This window comes from Acipenser ruthenus, chromosome 10, assembly GCF_902713425.1.
Source record: "Acipenser ruthenus chromosome 10, fAciRut3.2 maternal haplotype, whole genome shotgun sequence".
NCBI classification, from domain to species: Eukaryota; Metazoa; Chordata; class Actinopteri; order Acipenseriformes; family Acipenseridae; genus Acipenser; species Acipenser ruthenus.
This window is the reverse complement of record NC_081198.1, coordinates 2,689,321-2,708,066: the sequence shown is the minus strand read 5'-3', so window position 1 is coordinate 2,708,066 and position 18,746 is coordinate 2,689,321. Positions and strand designations below refer to the sequence as shown.

Sequence of the window (18,746 nt, the reverse complement as noted above, 5' to 3'; positions counted from 1 at the left end):
TGCAGAAGGCTCTCATAATCACTGTGTAAAGTATGTGTAAAACAGGTATAAAATCAACAGTTCATTGAATTATACTGAAATGCAGTCATGAGCATTCTCTATAGTTTAAAATACACATCTGGAGAGGCAGTTTTTCATGTTCACAGTGCAGAGTGTGGCAGACTGAAGTGATCAGTGAATAAGGGTCCATTAATAAAGGTCCCATCTTTCATTTGATCCTCATTCATTCATGCATGTGTGTATACAGGATTTGTGTTTGTTGTATAACAGTGGGGATGAAGACAGTGTTTCTTTAACTCATGGTAGTAGGTAGGTTTCACACAGAATAGAGATTACTAATGTTCCTTTATTTTATCAGATGATGGTAAGACGCTATTCCACATTGCTTCGGCTGTGTACTGAACAGATGACTGCCCGTAGAATATAACCAATCAGGCAGGTCCAGCTCCTAAACACAGCGGCGACTCTGTTACTATGTAACAGAAATGAGAGGAACCTTCCTCTATTACTGCAGGAGTGTAATCAGGTGATAAAATGGACCGACCATCATAACGTTCACTTCAAGCGCTAATCTACTGCTATTTCTCGAAAGAAAAAAAACCGCAGTTAAAAAAAAAATATATATATAGAGAGAGAGAGAGAGAGAGAGAGAGAGAGAGAGAGAGAGAGAGAGACACACACACACACTCACACACACACACACACACACACACACACACACACACACACACACACGAGTATATGTAAAATGCACCAGATGCTTTGCTGTGTGAGTTGACAAGCCTCGACTGTCCCAAACTCCCTAGCGCACATGGTGTCATATAGTAACCAGACACCCTTTTGACAATGTTATGGTAGGTGCTTCAAAAACGTGTTTCTAACCTTTGCAGTAGCAGTCGGAAACTTTTCTAACACACCTTTTTCAATTGACAGGCAGTAGTGATACAATACATTGCAATGCGTCGCGTTTGTAATATTGCAACCTCACAGTACAGTATAGCATTACCGCGTAAAATCTCTGTTCTGTATTTCGGTAACTCCACCGCAACGAGGCTGCACAGCTACTGTGTCGTCCGGACCACGCAATTGTATAATTAATGAGTGTCCTGGTTGCTATGGCCACTGGTCTGTTGTACCCAAGTGACCTACAGTACAGTACCATCGGGTAAAGTAAACAATGATCTTTCTATAAGATACAGTAAGTTCTAATGGCACAGAAAACGTTTCGAGGAGCGCCCTTTGGAACACAGACAGCGAGGTAATTCATAAGCCTATTATTGAATTCACTTCACCTTCAAGAACAATATCATTTAATGATATTTAGGGATAGGCTTCAGATTGTAAAACAAATACAAATAAATAAATACATGATTAAGGTTTATTTAATTGTACAATTAGTCTACATGATAGTATTTTGTTTAAAACCAAAACAAAGTAAGGTGACAAATAGATTTTTTTTTTGCAGAATTGAAGTCACCTGAGGCTTATACATATATTATTAAATCATATTTTTTTTTATACACACAAGCCGATTTATTGTTTAAACAAAAAGCAATAACAGAATTCCTACAAACATTTGCGTTCTAAATCGTCCTCCTGAAGATTCTAAATGTGCGCTCTTTGTATTATCATTAGATTCGACGTGTCTGGAGTGTACCCCGACAAGAAGAAGATCGGAACATACACCGAGGTACCCTACTGTAAAACAGCAACCAGTGATTTGGTAAGTAACCTTGTTTATTATTATTATTATTATTATTATTATTATTATTATTATTATTATTATTATTATTAATAAATAAGAACATCAGTAGCAATTCAACAACCAGTTCTTTCTAGGAAGAAACCATGCTCAAAGATCATTTTGATGATTGTTATCACTGTCTGCACCGCTAAATGCAGTGCCCTGCGCTCCTGTGGCGGTCATTGAGGGGGTGCAGTGATGGTACCGTGTTTCTCCCGGTTGCAGGTGAGGAGACGCGGCCCTGGTACCTACAATGCGGACACTGGTAACTTCAGCCCGGCCGCGGTGTTGCGGCGTCCTGGCGGGCCGGGATGGAAGAGAGCGCAGGAGACGTTGAGGGAGACGCTGCTCCCACACGTTCTGTACAGAGATGTGTGGGACAGAAAGAGGATCCTGGTGAGTGAGTGAGCTGACCAGAGCCATTTCAAAAGGAGCTGGTGTTGGACATCTGCCTCCAACAGGGAAGTGTTTGAAGCACAATACAATTCACAGGGATGCAAACAAGACCTGGCTCAAACTGCTAGCAATGGGAGTCTTATTTAGTTTCACTAAGAAACGTCTAGTGTGGTTTGGAGACAAACACGGTAACCAAGTTATTATTGTCCAGTATTATGTACTGCAATGTAAAAACTAAAATACTGTTGAACATAATGTATAATATATATATATATATATATATATATATTACACTGACAGCAAAATTCATAAAATATTATGACTTTTTTTTTAAAAGACTGTTGATAAATATTTTCCTAGGTTAAACAGTAGTTTTATAAAGACCTGTACTTCTGTATTGATAACTATGGGCTGATTACATTTGCCTTTACTTTTCTGCTTGTTTACAGTACTTGTTGTTTTTTCTTAGAAAAGAAAGCTGGGTCCTGCAAGCTACAAGATGAAAGATTTCATTGAGCTTCGCAAGGAAAGACCTGCAAGCGTCCTGGGGGTGTGCGAATCCAGAGAGAGCAGATTCAGAAGCATCACTGCGGAGGTGAGAGATTCCTGCTGCAGGAGCACAGGGTTTATTGTAGCAAGCAGGCTTTGCTCTCCTAGTTTCACAAGTACGATAGGTGCATTCACGAAGATCATTATGCGCAGATTCTGTGCCGAATCTGACCAATTTAGCCAATGGGTGCGTTCACCGAGATCATTCTTAGAACATCATTGGCTAAACTGATCAGAGATTCCAAATGGTCATGTGATCACATCCATCCACTCTAGTGTAGAGGCTATTTTTGAATGTTAGTCACATTCTCTGTTATCAGATTATAGTACAGTACTGTAGTTATGGACCTAAAACAGTGACCCAGTGACCCTAAAAGGGTCTATTGCAGCGTACCAGTGAATTAGTGGACTAAAATGCGGTCTAGCAAATCTAGCAGCTCTGTACTCTGAGACTAAAATGCGGTCTAGCAAATCTACCAGCTCTGTACTAAATCAGTCCTGATTGCAGCGTACCAAACAACTAATCCTGAAAATTGGTTTAGCTGACCTGAACAAGTGGAACAAGTTAGACCGGTAATGAGGACTAACCCATAATAAACCATTACAAATGCGGATGGAAATTCACCATTCAAAGTGCAACGACAAACTCGGACATTAAGCTGTACATTGTCATTACTAGCATTTGATAAAAATAAAAATAAAATAAAATAAAATAAACTACATTGAAGACATTGAACCGGCAAAAACGTCAGAAATATGAAAAGGTATGAAAAAAGCAAATAATAAATATGTTAATGATGAAATCGTTTTAATTATGATTCAGGCAAACACGTTTAAATAAAAGCCCACCTATATTCATATTATAATTGTCTTTTTCTGCACATTCCGCATCCGGATCATACTTCAATGTTTACTTGCTGGTAGCCCATTGCTGCGTGACACTGAACGTTAAGTTCTACATGTGTTGTTTATATTTAACATGCATTACACTGACATTTCAGGTTAAAATGAATACCTCAAGTGTACATGCTTTTTATTATTTAAATACACAGGATCTTATTGTGCATCACTTTATTAAAGTGTTTACAATATTTTAATGAAAAAACGAAACCAATCTCTTCAGAACACTTTGTTCCTCAACCATAAATAAATTAGACAAAAAGGAAAAGGGTGCCACATTGCTATAGTAGTTTATTTAAACTACTGTATACATTCGCTGTCTACCTAAGAAAATGAAGAATTGCTTAATATAGTGTATCAACAATATATTAAGGTACATTATATCCTTACATAGTGCAAGTGTCAATTTTATTAAGGATAGTTCTGCGACTTGGCGAGCGAACCTTACTGAACCAAATGCTTCAAAGGGTTCAGTAAGGTTCAAAAGGCTTCACTTTTCACTTGTTTTTAGATGTGTAGAGCTAGAGTTTCAACAGTATAGTGCAGCATGTTTGAAGATAAACCTGGATGCCTGCAGGGCTGAGCCTCAGGGAAGTGGCTGTGATTCTCTGTCCTTGTCTCAGAGCTGCACTCTGGGTCCCGGGACCTACGGGAAAGGAGGCATCCCCTCTGCCTTGCTGGAGGAGAGGCAGAGGCAATCACCAGGGGCCTTTGGGTCAATGGACTTCAATCCCAGCTCTAAGCGATCTCTGCAAACCTCAGTGAGTATTTAACTGCTACAAATAATGTACATGAGCCCCTTACAGAAGTGTCTTACAAAGTGCAGTAGCTTTACAAAAGTGCATTCGTTGACTTGCAACCCAGCAGCTTTGTATTATGTGCTCTTCCTCATTGAGGGAGGATATCAGAAGTGAGCAGAGGATTCAAGGCAGGATCCTCTGTTTGCCTGACCCCCCCCTTCCTCTTTTACCATGCTGTAAGGCAATCAAAATGTACATTTTCCGATCAGTTTTGAATTATGCTGCTCAATGGGAAGTGTGCTACACAAGAATGTATTTGAGCGAGCAGTATGACAGATAATGATTGTAGGGTCGATTGATTTAAATGGTGGTGGGCCCAATTACCACCACTCTTGTGGAGTTGTGCCAAGGTTATAAAATAAATGTAGCGGTGTCCACGAGCCTCTTCTGTGTGTTTACACCTGTAACGTTTCGTGAAACACAGGGAGGGTCTGAAATACAGGCAGTATTTAGATCTGCAACTGTAAAGAGCTGAATAGACCCCAGTACTGTGTGTGTGTCTGTGCCCGTGTGAAAGTCAAAGCATGCTGTATTTCGTTCTGATACAGCAGAGTGGCAGTGCTGGGAGACTCTTTCACTCTAATATCACCCAGGCTGGAATTGCTATAAGTCTCTAAGTGTATGGTTACTGCTGGCTGTCTTTATATATTTGAAATGTTTTGTGTGCAGGAGTGTGTCCCAGGGCCAGGCACCTACAAGGTAAAGGATTCACTGCAGGAGCTGCTGAATCGCACAGTCAGCAAGAGAGGACCCTATGACGTGTTCACAGGGCCGCGCAGCAGACATGCCTCTACTGGACATTATGTGGTGTTGGTACATATCCTTGCAGGCAAATTAATACAATCTACACGTTTGCTAAAGGGACTTAGGGGTTGGTTTGGTGAGTCTATACCCTGATTTCATTGTAGTATTGACCAGTATCAGGGAATCACTCTGACTGTAACAACCACTTACTGTTTAGTGTTAAGATCACCACAGATAGTTGCAATACAGTGTGTTTCCCCAGGGCTTTAATATGCTCTAATAAAACCCAGCTATATCTAAACGTTTTGTATGTCATAAACAATACCAGACCGTTCTTATTAATAACAATCTATAGCGACACAGTGTTATAAGACAGTGTATAAATAATTTATAAAAAAAGAATGATGTTTACTTTATAACATGACATGAAGCTTGGCTGTAGTAATGTGTAGCTAACATGTTATTTTAGCAACGTGTTATTTCTTGTCAAAGCATGTATAGCTGTTTTATAAATGGATCCTGCTTCAATCAGACTTTACCATACCATGCCATATCGATTTCATTTATACAGCGTCCTTTATGTGCAAGCATCCCAGGGCGCTTTACAAAAAAAAAAAAAAACAGGAAGCCAAAAGAGGTCCAAACTGCTTGCTATGAAAGTCCAGATCAGAGAGAGCTTAGATTTTAAAATACTGACACACTCAGCATTCCGGATACAATTGCGAAGTGCGTTCCACAGTGAAGGAGCTCGAACACTATGTTGTCTTGGAATAATCAAGAGGCCATCTTAAAGTAAGTGCCGGTTTATAGGGAATAAGTAACTCAACTTTGAATTGTTTTACTGTATCTTACCAGAAAACTACCAACCTGGGCCCGGGTCAGTACGAGATCAAGTCTTTTGTGGAAGATTTGCAGAACAAAGAGAAGAAAAAGAGTGGGGAGTTCAGCTCTCTCTTGCAGTACCCCTCCACTCCAACAGAGCGCGTCGGCTGCAGCACCCTCTCTCACTGCCCTCGCCCCGCAGTGAGTCACATCTTTACCTGTCAATCAATTTACACTGCACACTGTGCACAATCCAAGGCTTGCCCACGCAGCTCAATCATACAGTAAACACTTTAAAAATATAACTGAAGTAAACTGTAAAACAATCAATGCATTTTTATTTCTCAAAACTCAGTTTCATAGGCAGGATCAGCCACTGTTGCTACCAAACCTGCATGTTATTCATCTAGACAGTGAGCTGTTTTCAAAAGGCACTCCTAAACACCAGAGCAACCTCAGCATTTCACATGCCTGGCAGGTAAATTACACACCACGCAGCACCGATGGGTGCCTGACTAGACAACAGAGATAAATCTCATGTCGGTACACATGCATTGTCTCCCACATACTATTAGTTCTGCTTCTGGGAGCACGTAATTATGCATTTAAACCGTTAGTTGGTAAGTTTAAAAAAAATAAAAAATAAAAATTTAAATGTCCAGGTTCTTGTGCTAACAAGATAGTATAGTGCTGCTTGCTACATGGAGAGTGATTGACAGTGTCTGGAAATCACAGTATAGTCTTGTCTCAATGCAGTGTTGTATGTTTGTATTGAATCACAGTGTAGTCCTGCCTTAATGCAGTGTTGTATGTATTTTTGTATTGAATCACAGTGTAGTCCTGTCTCAATGCAGTGACGTTTGCTTTCTTCCTCTGTTTGATGGCAGTGTTTCCCAGGACCGGGCTGGTACAATACCAGCCCTGCTCCGAGACCACAGACCACATACCCGGCTCCCTTCCTCTGCTCCTCCCGACGCACGGACAATAAAGTGAAGAATCTGGTGAGCGCACAGCAGTCAGATATTGTCCTGTATAGCCTTCTATCCCTTAGAAAGGGCACTCCTTTGAAAACCACACTGTTCCAATGCATTTACTGTGCCTGTTATTTACCTATGCTATTTGTTTTACTTACCTGTGGTTTGACGTGCTTGCTTGCACTATACATTGCTGTTACTGTTTTAGAGCTTTTTCTTACTTTGTTCTAGTATGGGGTGGTGGGGGGGACACGGACTCACACACACACACGAAGAGACTGCTCATGTTATTTGTGTTCCTGCAGGGCTGTTTTTTAATAAGCTATTGGTATCTTTTAAAAACAGTGATTTTGAAAGTCAGAGGAGATGGTGTTGTTATTATTGATCTTGCTCTTGCTTTAGAACCCAGGTCCAGGCCGCTACAACATCCTTGAGAGTGACAGGAGCAGGACAGCCATGGGGCACAGGTCTGCCTTCAAGTCTGAGAGCAAGCGCTACCTCAGCAACCTTGGAAGAGACTTTTACATGAAGTAAGAAAGGCTGATTTTCATTTATAAGATCTGTCTGCGTTTTAACCCTTTCATGCATGGCGACCTCATATGGGGACGGATACAAAAAACCTCTTCTAGTCTTTATATGGGGGCGTGTGGAAGAGCCAAAGGCATGATGACCTCATATGAGGATTCCACCCCCCCTTCCAAAACAACTTTTATTTCAGCTATTTTCAATATTTCATGCATGAAAGGGTTAAATACAGTATTTGGTTGCTAAATCTGGACAGAAAAGAGAACGCCATTAACACAACACCAGACTAGAAACCTGTGAACAGAAGCCCTTCAGTCAAGCTTCCTGTTTCCTGTTGATCTCCTTGTCGTCACAGCAACAGAAACAGAAGTGTTAGCGCCCCCTTTGGAGCGGGGTTCTTGGTGCTGCAATATTTCATGATATGAGCGCCCATTTAGCTATACCATACTGTGGCGTGTATTTCTGTCTTCTATACTGTACTGTGATTTGTCTGCAGTATGAGATTACTGTCAATGAGGCCTTTGGTTTTGGATATTTGGATATTTGAACTATTATGATGTGGCAAGTGTGGGGATAGCAAAGCTCATTAGACTGAAGAAAATAGATTACATGCCAATTGTATTGAACGCAACTGCACACTCACTAGGACTGTAGACACAGGCTTCATTGTACAGCCTCTCTCTCTCTCTCTTTTTTCTTTTTCTTTTCCTAGAGAGCGTTTACGAGCCCTGAATCTTCCAGAAGACAGGAGAAAGTTTCTAATCCCCCCAGAGGCCGTATGAAATGAAACCCTTGAACTCTATTGCCACAGCCTAGTCACTCCATGCCCCTGGGCTTGACCATCGTGCCCATCAGAAAGTCACCAGAACTGTACAAACACAAGACTCAAGAACAGCAACAGTTAACACACACACGCACGCATGGTGCATTTGTATAGTGTTGTTATTCAGTGTAGGTGTCTGTTTTACAGTTGATAATGTGTTCACGGTATTGGGAATGATAAGAGCTACAGTAGTACCATGTTTGGATTAGGTATATCAGTTAGATTGGCTGGTAATTGAAAGGTGTACTTTGGTGAGCCGCACAGACTCGGACACGTTCCCCTTGTGAACCGGACCAGGTTGTAATTTTTCAAGTGACAAGTTTCCAGTACGAAAGGTTAGTCAAGGACTTAAAAAAAACACAATACAATAAACTTACATTGCAGAATTAATTTATTTGTCATCAAACCATAAACAAACATGAACACGAAAAATGTGATTGGAGCACACAGAACGACAGCCCAAGTCCCAAGTCAAGAACACGGCCATCTGCAGCAGAATGCAACACAGGTAAGATACAAACTATAACATATACATTTAGAATTCATCTGAACATTTCAAATACGTCTCGAAATAATGTTTTCGTCCACCCATAAACACATGGGAAATCCCCCCCACCGTAAAGTTGTAACCAAATTGCGCTTTTCTTTTAAAATGTTCAAAGCGTTTCTAACGCATAGAAACATCTCACCTGAATCAATACATACACTGCTACTTCATAGGCCAGGTTGGGTTCTGTTTTCGTGTGACCTTTCATATGATAAACAATCATTGGTATAACTTGTATTGCACCTTTGTTACAAAACATACAATTCATAAGTGTGTGTGTTTATTGGACATAGCTTTTATCTTTTCATCACATTTCACTTTCAGACGACTCCTCTAGTAGAAGGGACACGTTATTACACAGAATCTGAAAGTTAACACGGTATAGGAAAATACAGACAGTAAAACTGCAGATCGCTTTCATAACCCCATTACAGAAAGATTAAACACAATACCACATGAGCTAGGAACGAATGCCTCTTTCATGAAGTATGAGAATAGGAGTTCATCTGAATCAAGGCTTGGCAATGAGCAGAGGAGGCCCTGCCCAGTCTGCCATCGTTCCACATGGTTCTGAGCTCCTCTTATGGTGTATTGATTGTAATGTATTTTTATGAATTGCTGGCCTTTTTTTTTCATTGGTTCCAGATTCTTGTGAAATCATGTGATACTGTGAACTTTCAACTCTGAAGGGGTAACAATATCATGTGATTTCTTTCAAGGAGCTGAAAACACTGAATAGAGAAAAATAATGTTTCAGAAACAGTACCATCTAGAGGACTGCAGCATGGAAAGGCTGATTTTGCCTGAAGACTATTAAAGAAAATAATCGGTACAAAAAAGTAAATATCATATGACATTAATGTTGAGAACTTTAATGATAAACAACACACATGAAAGCAAAATACCAGAATTCAAATGAATAAAAGTTCACACCACAAAGCTGGGCCAGTCATTAGCAGCACAAATGTTGCAATTAGGACGTAATACAGCCGCAAAAAACCCCAACCTTTCTCCTTCAGATACATAAGACTTTGCTATACAGTAACAATGTTAGAAAATGAAAACTGCTGTATTTATCGGCACCGTAGGTTACCATATAAAACTTCTACAGCTTTGCATTTGACCCGTTTGAGCTTCAGGATTTGTTAAGAGTGCTTATTCCCCCTCATTAAAAACAGATCTGTTTCTTCTGTGCTTTGAAATACAGTTGCAAACTTGATATACTTGATGTAGCTTGTGAGGAAGCGTACACAGCTTTCACTGAAACTTAGCAGTGAACTATCAGACATATACAGACAAGCTAGTGAAAGCCAGCAGAGAGTCGTCATCAGAAAGGAAACTGGTAATGAAGAGAACTGCACTCGAATCACAATCCATCACAGGCCATTTCAAAAAGAGAAGCATGTGGCGCCCAGTCGAGGCTAAAGAACACATACCAGTATCCACAGTAAGTGCTCATGTTAACTATACCGCTATGTTAAAAAAGGTTTACAAAATAATTTAGGATCGGAAGCCTTCAAGTTTATGGTTAATATTAAAATACTGTACCTGGGAGCAAAATAACTGATCCTAAAAAAAAATAACTGCAGTATTGCTATCATAAACTGCAGCATTGTAATGCAGACTGCAACAAACGTGCTACAGATAGTTCCTCAGCACTATCCTTTAGGGTTATTATTGTGTATGGGTGCCCTGTATTTCCTGTGGAAGGTCAGTGCCTTGCAGACTTGCAGATCTTGTCGTACACCTCCGGGAAGGCCTCCTTGCAGTTGAGCTGCTCTCTCAGCTTCTGGTACAGAGAGCCGTCAAACATCTCCCAGAACTCCTCGCGGTTCATGTACACGTCCGCATACAGCATCTGGAAACTGGAATGCAGCCAACAGAGAAAGAAAGAAACTCTTTCAGACTGGAACCGTGACGATCCGATACATAGGGTTTAGAAGTCACCGGATTGGTTTTCAATTATGCCAAGGCAAAAGCATGCTCTGTAAAGCAATGAAGAGAACAGTAGGAACAGCTGACCATGTAATGCTTGAAACGTACAACACCCTAATCTAACACCTAATCTGCTGTATATGATACAAGGTGCCGACCACATACCCTACGGTCCCCTGTGGCTACCTGCTAATAAACGTAAACTATAAAGCCGCTGGATCTCAGTCCCTCAACAGTAACAAGATTGGAGACCATCACTGACCCGTGCACCCCTCGCACAAACTTCTCCAGCTGCCTCATGGAGGCCTGCGCCTCGAACTGCTTGGAACTCGGCTCTCCATAGGCCCCAATATCCACATACAGCTCGTCCTCATTGCCCTTGGGGTGGACCATGCCGGGCTGGCTGGGCAAGACGAAGGGACACAGCCACAGGGGGTACACCTAGAGAACACAGGAGGAAGGTTCAGAGACAGCGTAGTGCAAGGCAATGTACTGCATATTGCAAATCACCTTGGGGGAAAAAAAACGCTCGGGATCTGTCTAAATTCCAGTATATCTGATTTCATGACACAATTCTAAAATAAAAAAATAACAACGGTCTATTATGTTTAATAGTACTGTAGTTCTGGAGTACAGTTTTAGCTTTTGGGACTCATAATAAGTTAATACATAGTGTGTAGGAGACATCATTTTGCACAATTTGAGCAGCTCAGACTTTGCGGTCTCTTTGAAGAGACTGCACAAGATAACTCTCTTTTTATACAGTGCTCCCTCATTATAAGGAGGCTCTTTATACAGAGGAACAGGTTATAATGCAGTATAGTCATGGCTCCCATGTGCCCCAGAATGCCAATTCACTAGCACTTGTATTCTCGTTATAAGGTGCAACACACATTTCACAATCTCTTACCAATGGCTCTCGACCACAGCATTAGAAAGGGGGGGGACACTGTAATAAGAGACACCCTGAATGGGACGTATTAACTTATGAACAGAATGTAAATGCAAAGACGGCAAGGACAGGGAGCTGAGAAGAGAGCTCTCACATTGATGTCGTTGTGGAAGGCGCTGATGGATTGCTCCAGGTGCTTCATGGGTACCAGCATGTCCTGGACCACGTGGTGCTGCTCATACAGCTTCCGAATCGTCTCTCCCTGGGTCAGCTTCAGAAGAGAGATCTTGGGGGGCACCATCCAGCCGAACAAGTAGCGGAAAGCGGGGTGGTTACCGAACGGAATAATGTCCTGTGGCAAAAACACGACCAGGGAGACCTTAGCAAGCTAGTGTTGCATCTTTATCCGACAGGATCATGATCATTTGTGATTTCATTTACACAATTTACCATTCATTGTTCTAACAAATAGTAGCCTGAAATTGAAGTGATACTGCCGTCTAATTTATATCAGATGACTTGTATCAGATCAGAAAAGACATCACATTAAAGCTATACTGTTTAGATTATTCCTACAAAATATAGTATAGCATGTGGATTTTCACCCATTTAAGGTCAGCTTGTATTGTACTTTATATAATGTTCTTTACACAGAGGTATGAACATACATAAACATGCAAACCTGCAGTCTGACCCCGTTATGTTGACAGTTCTAAACTCTCTTTCTCTCTAAATCATTCAGCACAAAGTTCAGTTAAACCATCAGTCATGCCCGCTGCTCGGAGAGGTGCATTCCAGTAGCCAGTGTGTACCTGCAGCTCCCAGAAGATGCTGCGAGTGTGTCGGTGATAGTAGTGCCTCAGGGGAATGTACTCCACTCCGCTCCGGTTGGCTCTTAAGTAACTCTCCACATGTTTATAGAACCAGGGCTTGTAGTAATGTCCGATGCTGTTGATCTGAGGGAAGAAAGTACAGGAACATTTATTCTGAAATAAGATTTTCCGAGGCACGTAGTCCATGTAAGTTCTTCACTATACCGGTCCTCAAGGTCCACGGCCCGCCTGGTCTTTGTTACAGGTGAACCAACTGAATCTCCTTCCAGGTCAGTTCATTATAACCTCCTCGGTTTTGAGACCACATTTGTTAAGAGAAAACGAAATGTGGCTGTGAAACACGTTATTTGTTTTACTCGAGACCATGAAACACATACAGAATATATGAGGCCAATATCTGGGTCCCAGAAATATTGAACGCTCAGTATTGTGAGTCTGTACCCGAGGGCTCTCTGGCTGACGACAGCGCGGGATATTTTAAATGAAAAAGGTTGGGTACACTGGACAGAAGGACCCAGGACACCTATAAAACCTGGAGGATTCTGGACCTGCATCAACCAGTTTTCTCCCCAGTTGTTACCTTGTCAGACTCCGCCTCCTCAGTCATGACCCCGGTCATTATCACGGCCTGGTCACGGGAGTACACCAGCCCCTCCACAAACTGGTTCTTCTTGTTGGCGGACTCGCTGGAGAACTTCTGGCAGATCTTCTCCAGCCCGCTCACGGGCTCGTAGCGCAGCCGAACGTACCTGCGGGCCGGGATGATCCTGATCTCCGCAGCCACCAGGAAACCCAGCGTGCCGCAGGACCAAGGCACGGCGTAGAACAGCTCGGAATTCTCCTCCTGTCAGAGCGGGAGCACAGACAGCAGCGGCGACTTTCAGACACGAAGGGGCTTTGGCAATGTGCTTAAAGCATTTCGACAGGGATGTTCAGAGTTCAAGCAAGAGGACTGGGCAATTGAAAGCTAAAACTTGCAGTAAAATCAACCTCAATGTTACAGGCGCCATGATTGGAATGATGGCAGGCTATACAATTGTACAAGCAATCTCTCACAATGTGCAATACCTATCTAATTTATACATGATGCACCAAGGCTGTCTTTAACAGTCTTGATCTAATACTTATCGACTCTCGCGCTTCACACACCTGTATTACACTGCATCAAGTGATAATATTAGGAGGAATATAAAAGTCACTCACCGCAGTGCACCTGACCAGACTACCGTCAGCGAGCACCAGTTCATAGGCCACGCAGATGTGCTGGAACAGCCCGTAAATGTGTGACGAGGACTCGATTCCCGTGCCCATGACCAAGCCACCTGACGAGCGCAGAACAGGCATGGCTTACTGAACCTGACCCTGTAAACAGGCTGTCTAACTCTCCACTTGCCCATCTAGCTGATGCAAATTCATGCAAGTAAGCGTTTCTATTCCTTGTGAAATACATTAAACTCAACTATACAGAGCAAGTGGGAGTCTCATTCTCATCCCAGCCTTGCACAGAAGCAAACAGGTGTTATTCTACAGCATATTTATCGTATGTCAAAGTGGGAGGTTATTTCAAATTACACGCACCCACTGTGAGGTCATCAAGCTCTGGCAGCACTGGAAGAGTCCAGCCAATCGAATTGAGCAGCGCGGTCACCTGACCCATGTTAGCCAATGGTTCGACACGAACAACCTAGAAGATTAATTAGCATTAACATCCAACTGAACTTTTCCACAAAGTACAGGCACAAACCTTGTACTACTGTGAAAGATAAAACAAGGATGTCTATGAAACCAGACACCCAAGCACATTCCCTGCAGAATAAATCATGCATTTGCATGAAGATTATGTATTCATCATTCTGCTATGCACCAGTGATATTAACTCTTTGTTCACACTGCCGGTGGTTCAGTCTTCCTCACCTGTCTCTTGGTGTCCACCTCCAGGATGTCCATCAGATTGATCATGATGTTCTTGTGAGTCTTCTTGTACTTCCCCACCCGCAGAGACACTGTGAGCCAGCCAGGTCGGCCCGTGCACATGTAGGTCTTACTCCCCTCCTTCTTCCATTCCAGGACCTGGGGGATAAAAAAACACATTTACCTCTCCATTGCAGAGCTTGCTCTTTTCAATTGAATACTATGAGATGGCCATTACAACCCCACCCCTCTTAGTATATACTGGCTGCCCACAAAACAGTGGGGGAACCTTCTAATCTAATAAGAACCCCACTACCACTGCTAATAATACACTCCAAATCCCATTCCAAAGTACACCCTGGAACAAATCTCCCATTCCAAAGTACACCCTATTAATAATAATAATAATAATAATAATAATAATAATAATAATAATAATAATAATAAAGGTTTGGGCTGTTAAGAGGATTGTGTAGAAGGAATTAATAAAATGCACGGCCTATAATAAGTGTTGAATAACACACATCAATATTAATGGCTATGCATGAGTTACATCACACCGACATTCAAAGCGCTTTTAGTTACTGTACGTTTTGGGGCCGTATAGAAACCAGCTCCAAACTTGCAGACATTGCTACGGTGCCTGCCTTACCTGTCGCTGTATGTCCCTGACGCGCTGGTCGTGCAGTTTGGGTGCGCTGCACATGTTGAAAATGACCCAGGCGCGCAGGTAATAGTAGATATCAAATATTACCGACAAGGGCAGCAGGAAGAGGCACACGAAAATCCATCTCTGATGTATGATCACGTACTCCAGTCCTTTCACCTTAACCCACAGCAGGAATAAGACAACCAGTCCTCCTAAATACACCACGGAGTCCATTTCTTTCACGACTATTTATATTATTTTTTACGCAAACGAATTCCCTTTCTGTCCAGTGTAAATAAGTACCCTTAGAATAATAATGCGTGCAGAAACCTAGATACACATATACCGTACATATTTTTAAAAAAAGTTTTTTTCTTCTTCACAAATGTTTACAGCGCTTTTCCAACCTGCCACCTTCTTATACTAAACAACTGTTTTGTTAATTCACTCCTTCCCTTCTCACCGCTTCAACTACAACACAGCAGCCAAGGCACGCTTTTGTAAAGTGACACGCCTTCTGCTGTCGTCACAATCTGTGACGCCCCCACCTTTGCCGATGATTGGCCAGGAACATGCCAGTTCGTGGGACGAGGTGGTGAGTACAAAGTTTTAGACCAATAGGTACCGAGTGTACCGTCAGACCATTGAAGCAAGCCACATGATTGACAGTACGGTAAAAAAAATCAAAAATCAAATAAAAAATAACTAGACCATGGAATTCACCTCGCCTTAAAGTACTGCAACAAAACTAAATACATCATATTTATTTATATTCAAACTAGTCTTTTTATTATAACTGTATAAATGGGTAATTGTATGTAAAAATAATGTGTAAAAAAAATGTAATTGTATGTAGAAATAATGTGATATCTTGTAACAATTGTAAGTCGCCCTGGATAAGGGCGTCTAAGAAATAAATAATAATAATAATAACAATAATAATAATAATAATAATAATAATAATAATAATAATAACATATCGTCATATTTTTGTCGTATTCTTAATATTTTGTTATTTTGGATAGGGGGCGCTGTTGAAGCCCATATCATTTGGTTAATTAACTATGATAGTGCTGTATAAATGGGCCGAGTCATCAAATAGGCAGATCTGTGGATGATATGGCTTCATTAGTTTCCCCATAGACCAGTTTATATGGTAGCGGACACATTGTATTCCATAGATAAGATAAACAGCATTTTTAAACAATTTTTTACAAACTAGCTTTTTTTATCTTAGTTTTTCTAGCTACATTTTTTGTCTCTTTTGGACTGTTTTCAATGTAATGGTTTAATTGTACTTTGTGTGTGAAGCGCTGTGGGATAGGTGCTATAGAAATGTGTATTGTATTGTATTGTATTAGGTAAGCATTGTATAGCCCAGAGAGGTATGGTAAGCATATTAAAACCTGGTAGATGTATAGTACAGCCATGGGGAAAGCATGTGAAAACTACCATGCAAATTGAAGCCAGCCCTGTACATTTGAAGGTTAAAGGAGTTAATTGTGAACATTTACAAATGAGAAAAAAGCCAGCAGTCACCAGTGTAATATTGATCCATAGCCACTAGGTGGCATTACGCACCTTGGTGAGATTTTAAATGTTCCTCCTACACTGCGCAAACTTGCCAAACCAACAAACTTGAGACACTGTTTGACTCTGCACATGAAAACAAGTCAATTTAATTTATCTAATGACGTATCTAAATACAGGCACCAATTAACATTTTAAAATTGGTCCAGATGTGGTGTTTACTTACTTATTTACACACAGAAAGCCCACCACAATAACTGACGCACATACTGTAGTTAGAGATGTTGTAAATGTGAAAAAACGTGGTTCAGTTATACAGTATTACAGAGAAAAATGATGTCACTTTTCAACTATGTTATCTCTGTCTGCTCTATAACACTGTACTATACTGCACTGTATATGGAGCCAATCGCGTTTTGGAATTAGGGAATCAGGGTCAGCAGTCCACAGCTATCAATGTGTTATACTTTGACAGCCACAGTACACCCATTCCAGGTGTTTGTACCAGCTTGATTAACCACAGTGTATAGGTAACACGCTCATGTGTGTCTTATTTACAGTACCATTGCTTCCCTTGTAACAGCTTTACCACTGTATATCTCGTAGTTTTACCACGGGTATGCTGTGCATTTTCCATCGTTTACCATGCTCTTCCGTGTTTATTAATATGCCTTACCATACCGCACTATTCTTTACAATGCTTAATGTATGCTTTACCATGCTTTCTCTGTGCTGTATTACACTTTGCTATGATTTAACTATGGGCAGTTTTTGTAAGGGCTGCCCGTGCATGCCCATACGTAAAGTCCCTTGGATTTTGCAGTCAGTCAGCAGTGTTTAATTAGCCTCGCGCTGAGGCGCTGCACTTACACACAGTTTCATTTTACCCATGATGAATGATTCCTGACAAAGTTTCAATTAGGCTGTGGAACGTCCTGCCCCAAACTTGAAATTCCTTAGAAAGTTCACCACAGTTTATACTAGAACTCGGTACAAAAAAAACAAGAAAACCTAGACTCAAAGCTAATTCTTTCAATATTTCAAACTGAAATATTGATCTGTCTATCTATTTTATGGTGTGGTGTTTGCTGTAAGTATATTTATATGTGTATTTATTTTTCCTGCTGGGGTTTTAGTGAGTTATAATCACAGTATTTGTTTATGTATCCACGCAATGCGTTTTTTTTTTTTTGTTGAAAATTAATAGTCAATATGTTAAAATAATTAAAGCTATCTATGCGTATGTCTGTATATGTCCTTCTGTCTGTCTGTCTCTCTGCCTGCCTTGCTGCTTCATCACAATAGCTGGCGTCTCCTTATTTTATCATGTTAAATTGTGTGGGCAGTACCAGGTAAACGCTAGTACTGCGCAGCCGCGTGAACGTGGTCGGTTTTGTGCGTCTCAGAGTTAACACAGAGCTGTAATATTGTTCTGTTACAGTTTTATTTTTAAGAGCAGATAGGGTGTTCCCAAAACCAAAATGAAATCCGTTTAGCCATGTTTTCTGACATCTATAAAAACTAAGGAAATGAAAGCACTAGGGCAATATGATGTGGGCGTTTCGTTGATGATACGGTCTCGTTCTAGTACAAGGCAATGATCGCCACACTCGCTTATATTATAACTGAGGAAGGTTACGTGTAAGTTTAGCGTTTGTAAAGTAATATATACATTTTTAATATGCATTATTTTAAGCATGGAGTTTGTGATTGAGTTTCATGTTATCATTATAGAGTACACATTTAAATTCTGTACACTATAGTATGATATCAAACTATCTACATTAAACTATCTACGATACAATTTATTTTTTATCCAGCTGTGATGTTTTAAAGGAATATCTCTATTATTGCTTCCTCTTTTGTGCCAAGGGAGAGTGACAAAGGTCATGATCTTTTTTCTAACTTCAGACATGAACTCTGTGTGCGTGTGTTTATGTATATAATGAAGCAGAGTCGTGTATCTCTGAAGCACAAACACTTGAGTACAGAACATTTCTTGGATGGGGGAATGGGCTTGTTCCTGTGAATATCTCAAAATAAACATTTCATTAATCATCTTCAGTTTGTGTAGAAATGTTGAGTAAATGTTAAGAAGTGTCTCCTCATCTCTACTGGTACTGTGTGTGTTGAGATAGTAACCCACTGGAGTTTAAACATTATCCAAAGATT

General features: G+C 40.9%; 2 protein-coding genes across 2 annotated transcripts; one reads left to right on the top strand and one right to left on the bottom strand.

Annotated features, from left to right (window-relative positions):
* The first annotated feature begins 1,029 nt into the window (after nucleotides 1-1,029).
* Nucleotides 1,030-8,608, top strand: LOC117406469 (lymphocyte expansion molecule-like). Its single transcript, XM_034010527.3, has 10 exons — nucleotides 1,030-1,258; nucleotides 1,636-1,723; nucleotides 1,970-2,140; nucleotides 2,610-2,735; nucleotides 4,213-4,350; nucleotides 5,059-5,202; nucleotides 5,989-6,156; nucleotides 6,843-6,956; nucleotides 7,332-7,459; nucleotides 8,167-8,608. Exons 1-10 carry the CDS (start codon nucleotides 1,209-1,211, stop codon nucleotides 8,234-8,236), a joined length of 1,197 nt encoding a protein of 398 aa, XP_033866418.2. The 5' UTR covers nucleotides 1,030-1,208; the 3' UTR covers nucleotides 8,237-8,608.
* Nucleotides 8,609-8,650: 42 nt separating this feature from the next.
* LOC117406452 (delta(24)-sterol reductase-like) lies at nucleotides 8,651-15,543 on the bottom strand. Its single transcript, XM_034010478.3, has 9 exons — nucleotides 15,048-15,543; nucleotides 14,399-14,554; nucleotides 14,063-14,168; nucleotides 13,688-13,806; nucleotides 13,065-13,328; nucleotides 12,464-12,607; nucleotides 11,806-12,003; nucleotides 11,022-11,200; nucleotides 8,651-10,689 (listed from the first exon to the last, which is right to left on the bottom strand). The coding sequence occupies exons 1-9, from the start codon at nucleotides 15,276-15,278 to the stop codon at nucleotides 10,536-10,538; spliced, it is 1,551 nt and encodes a 516-aa protein (XP_033866369.1). The 5' UTR covers nucleotides 15,279-15,543; the 3' UTR covers nucleotides 8,651-10,535.
* Between the last annotated feature and the right edge of the window lie 3,203 nt (nucleotides 15,544-18,746).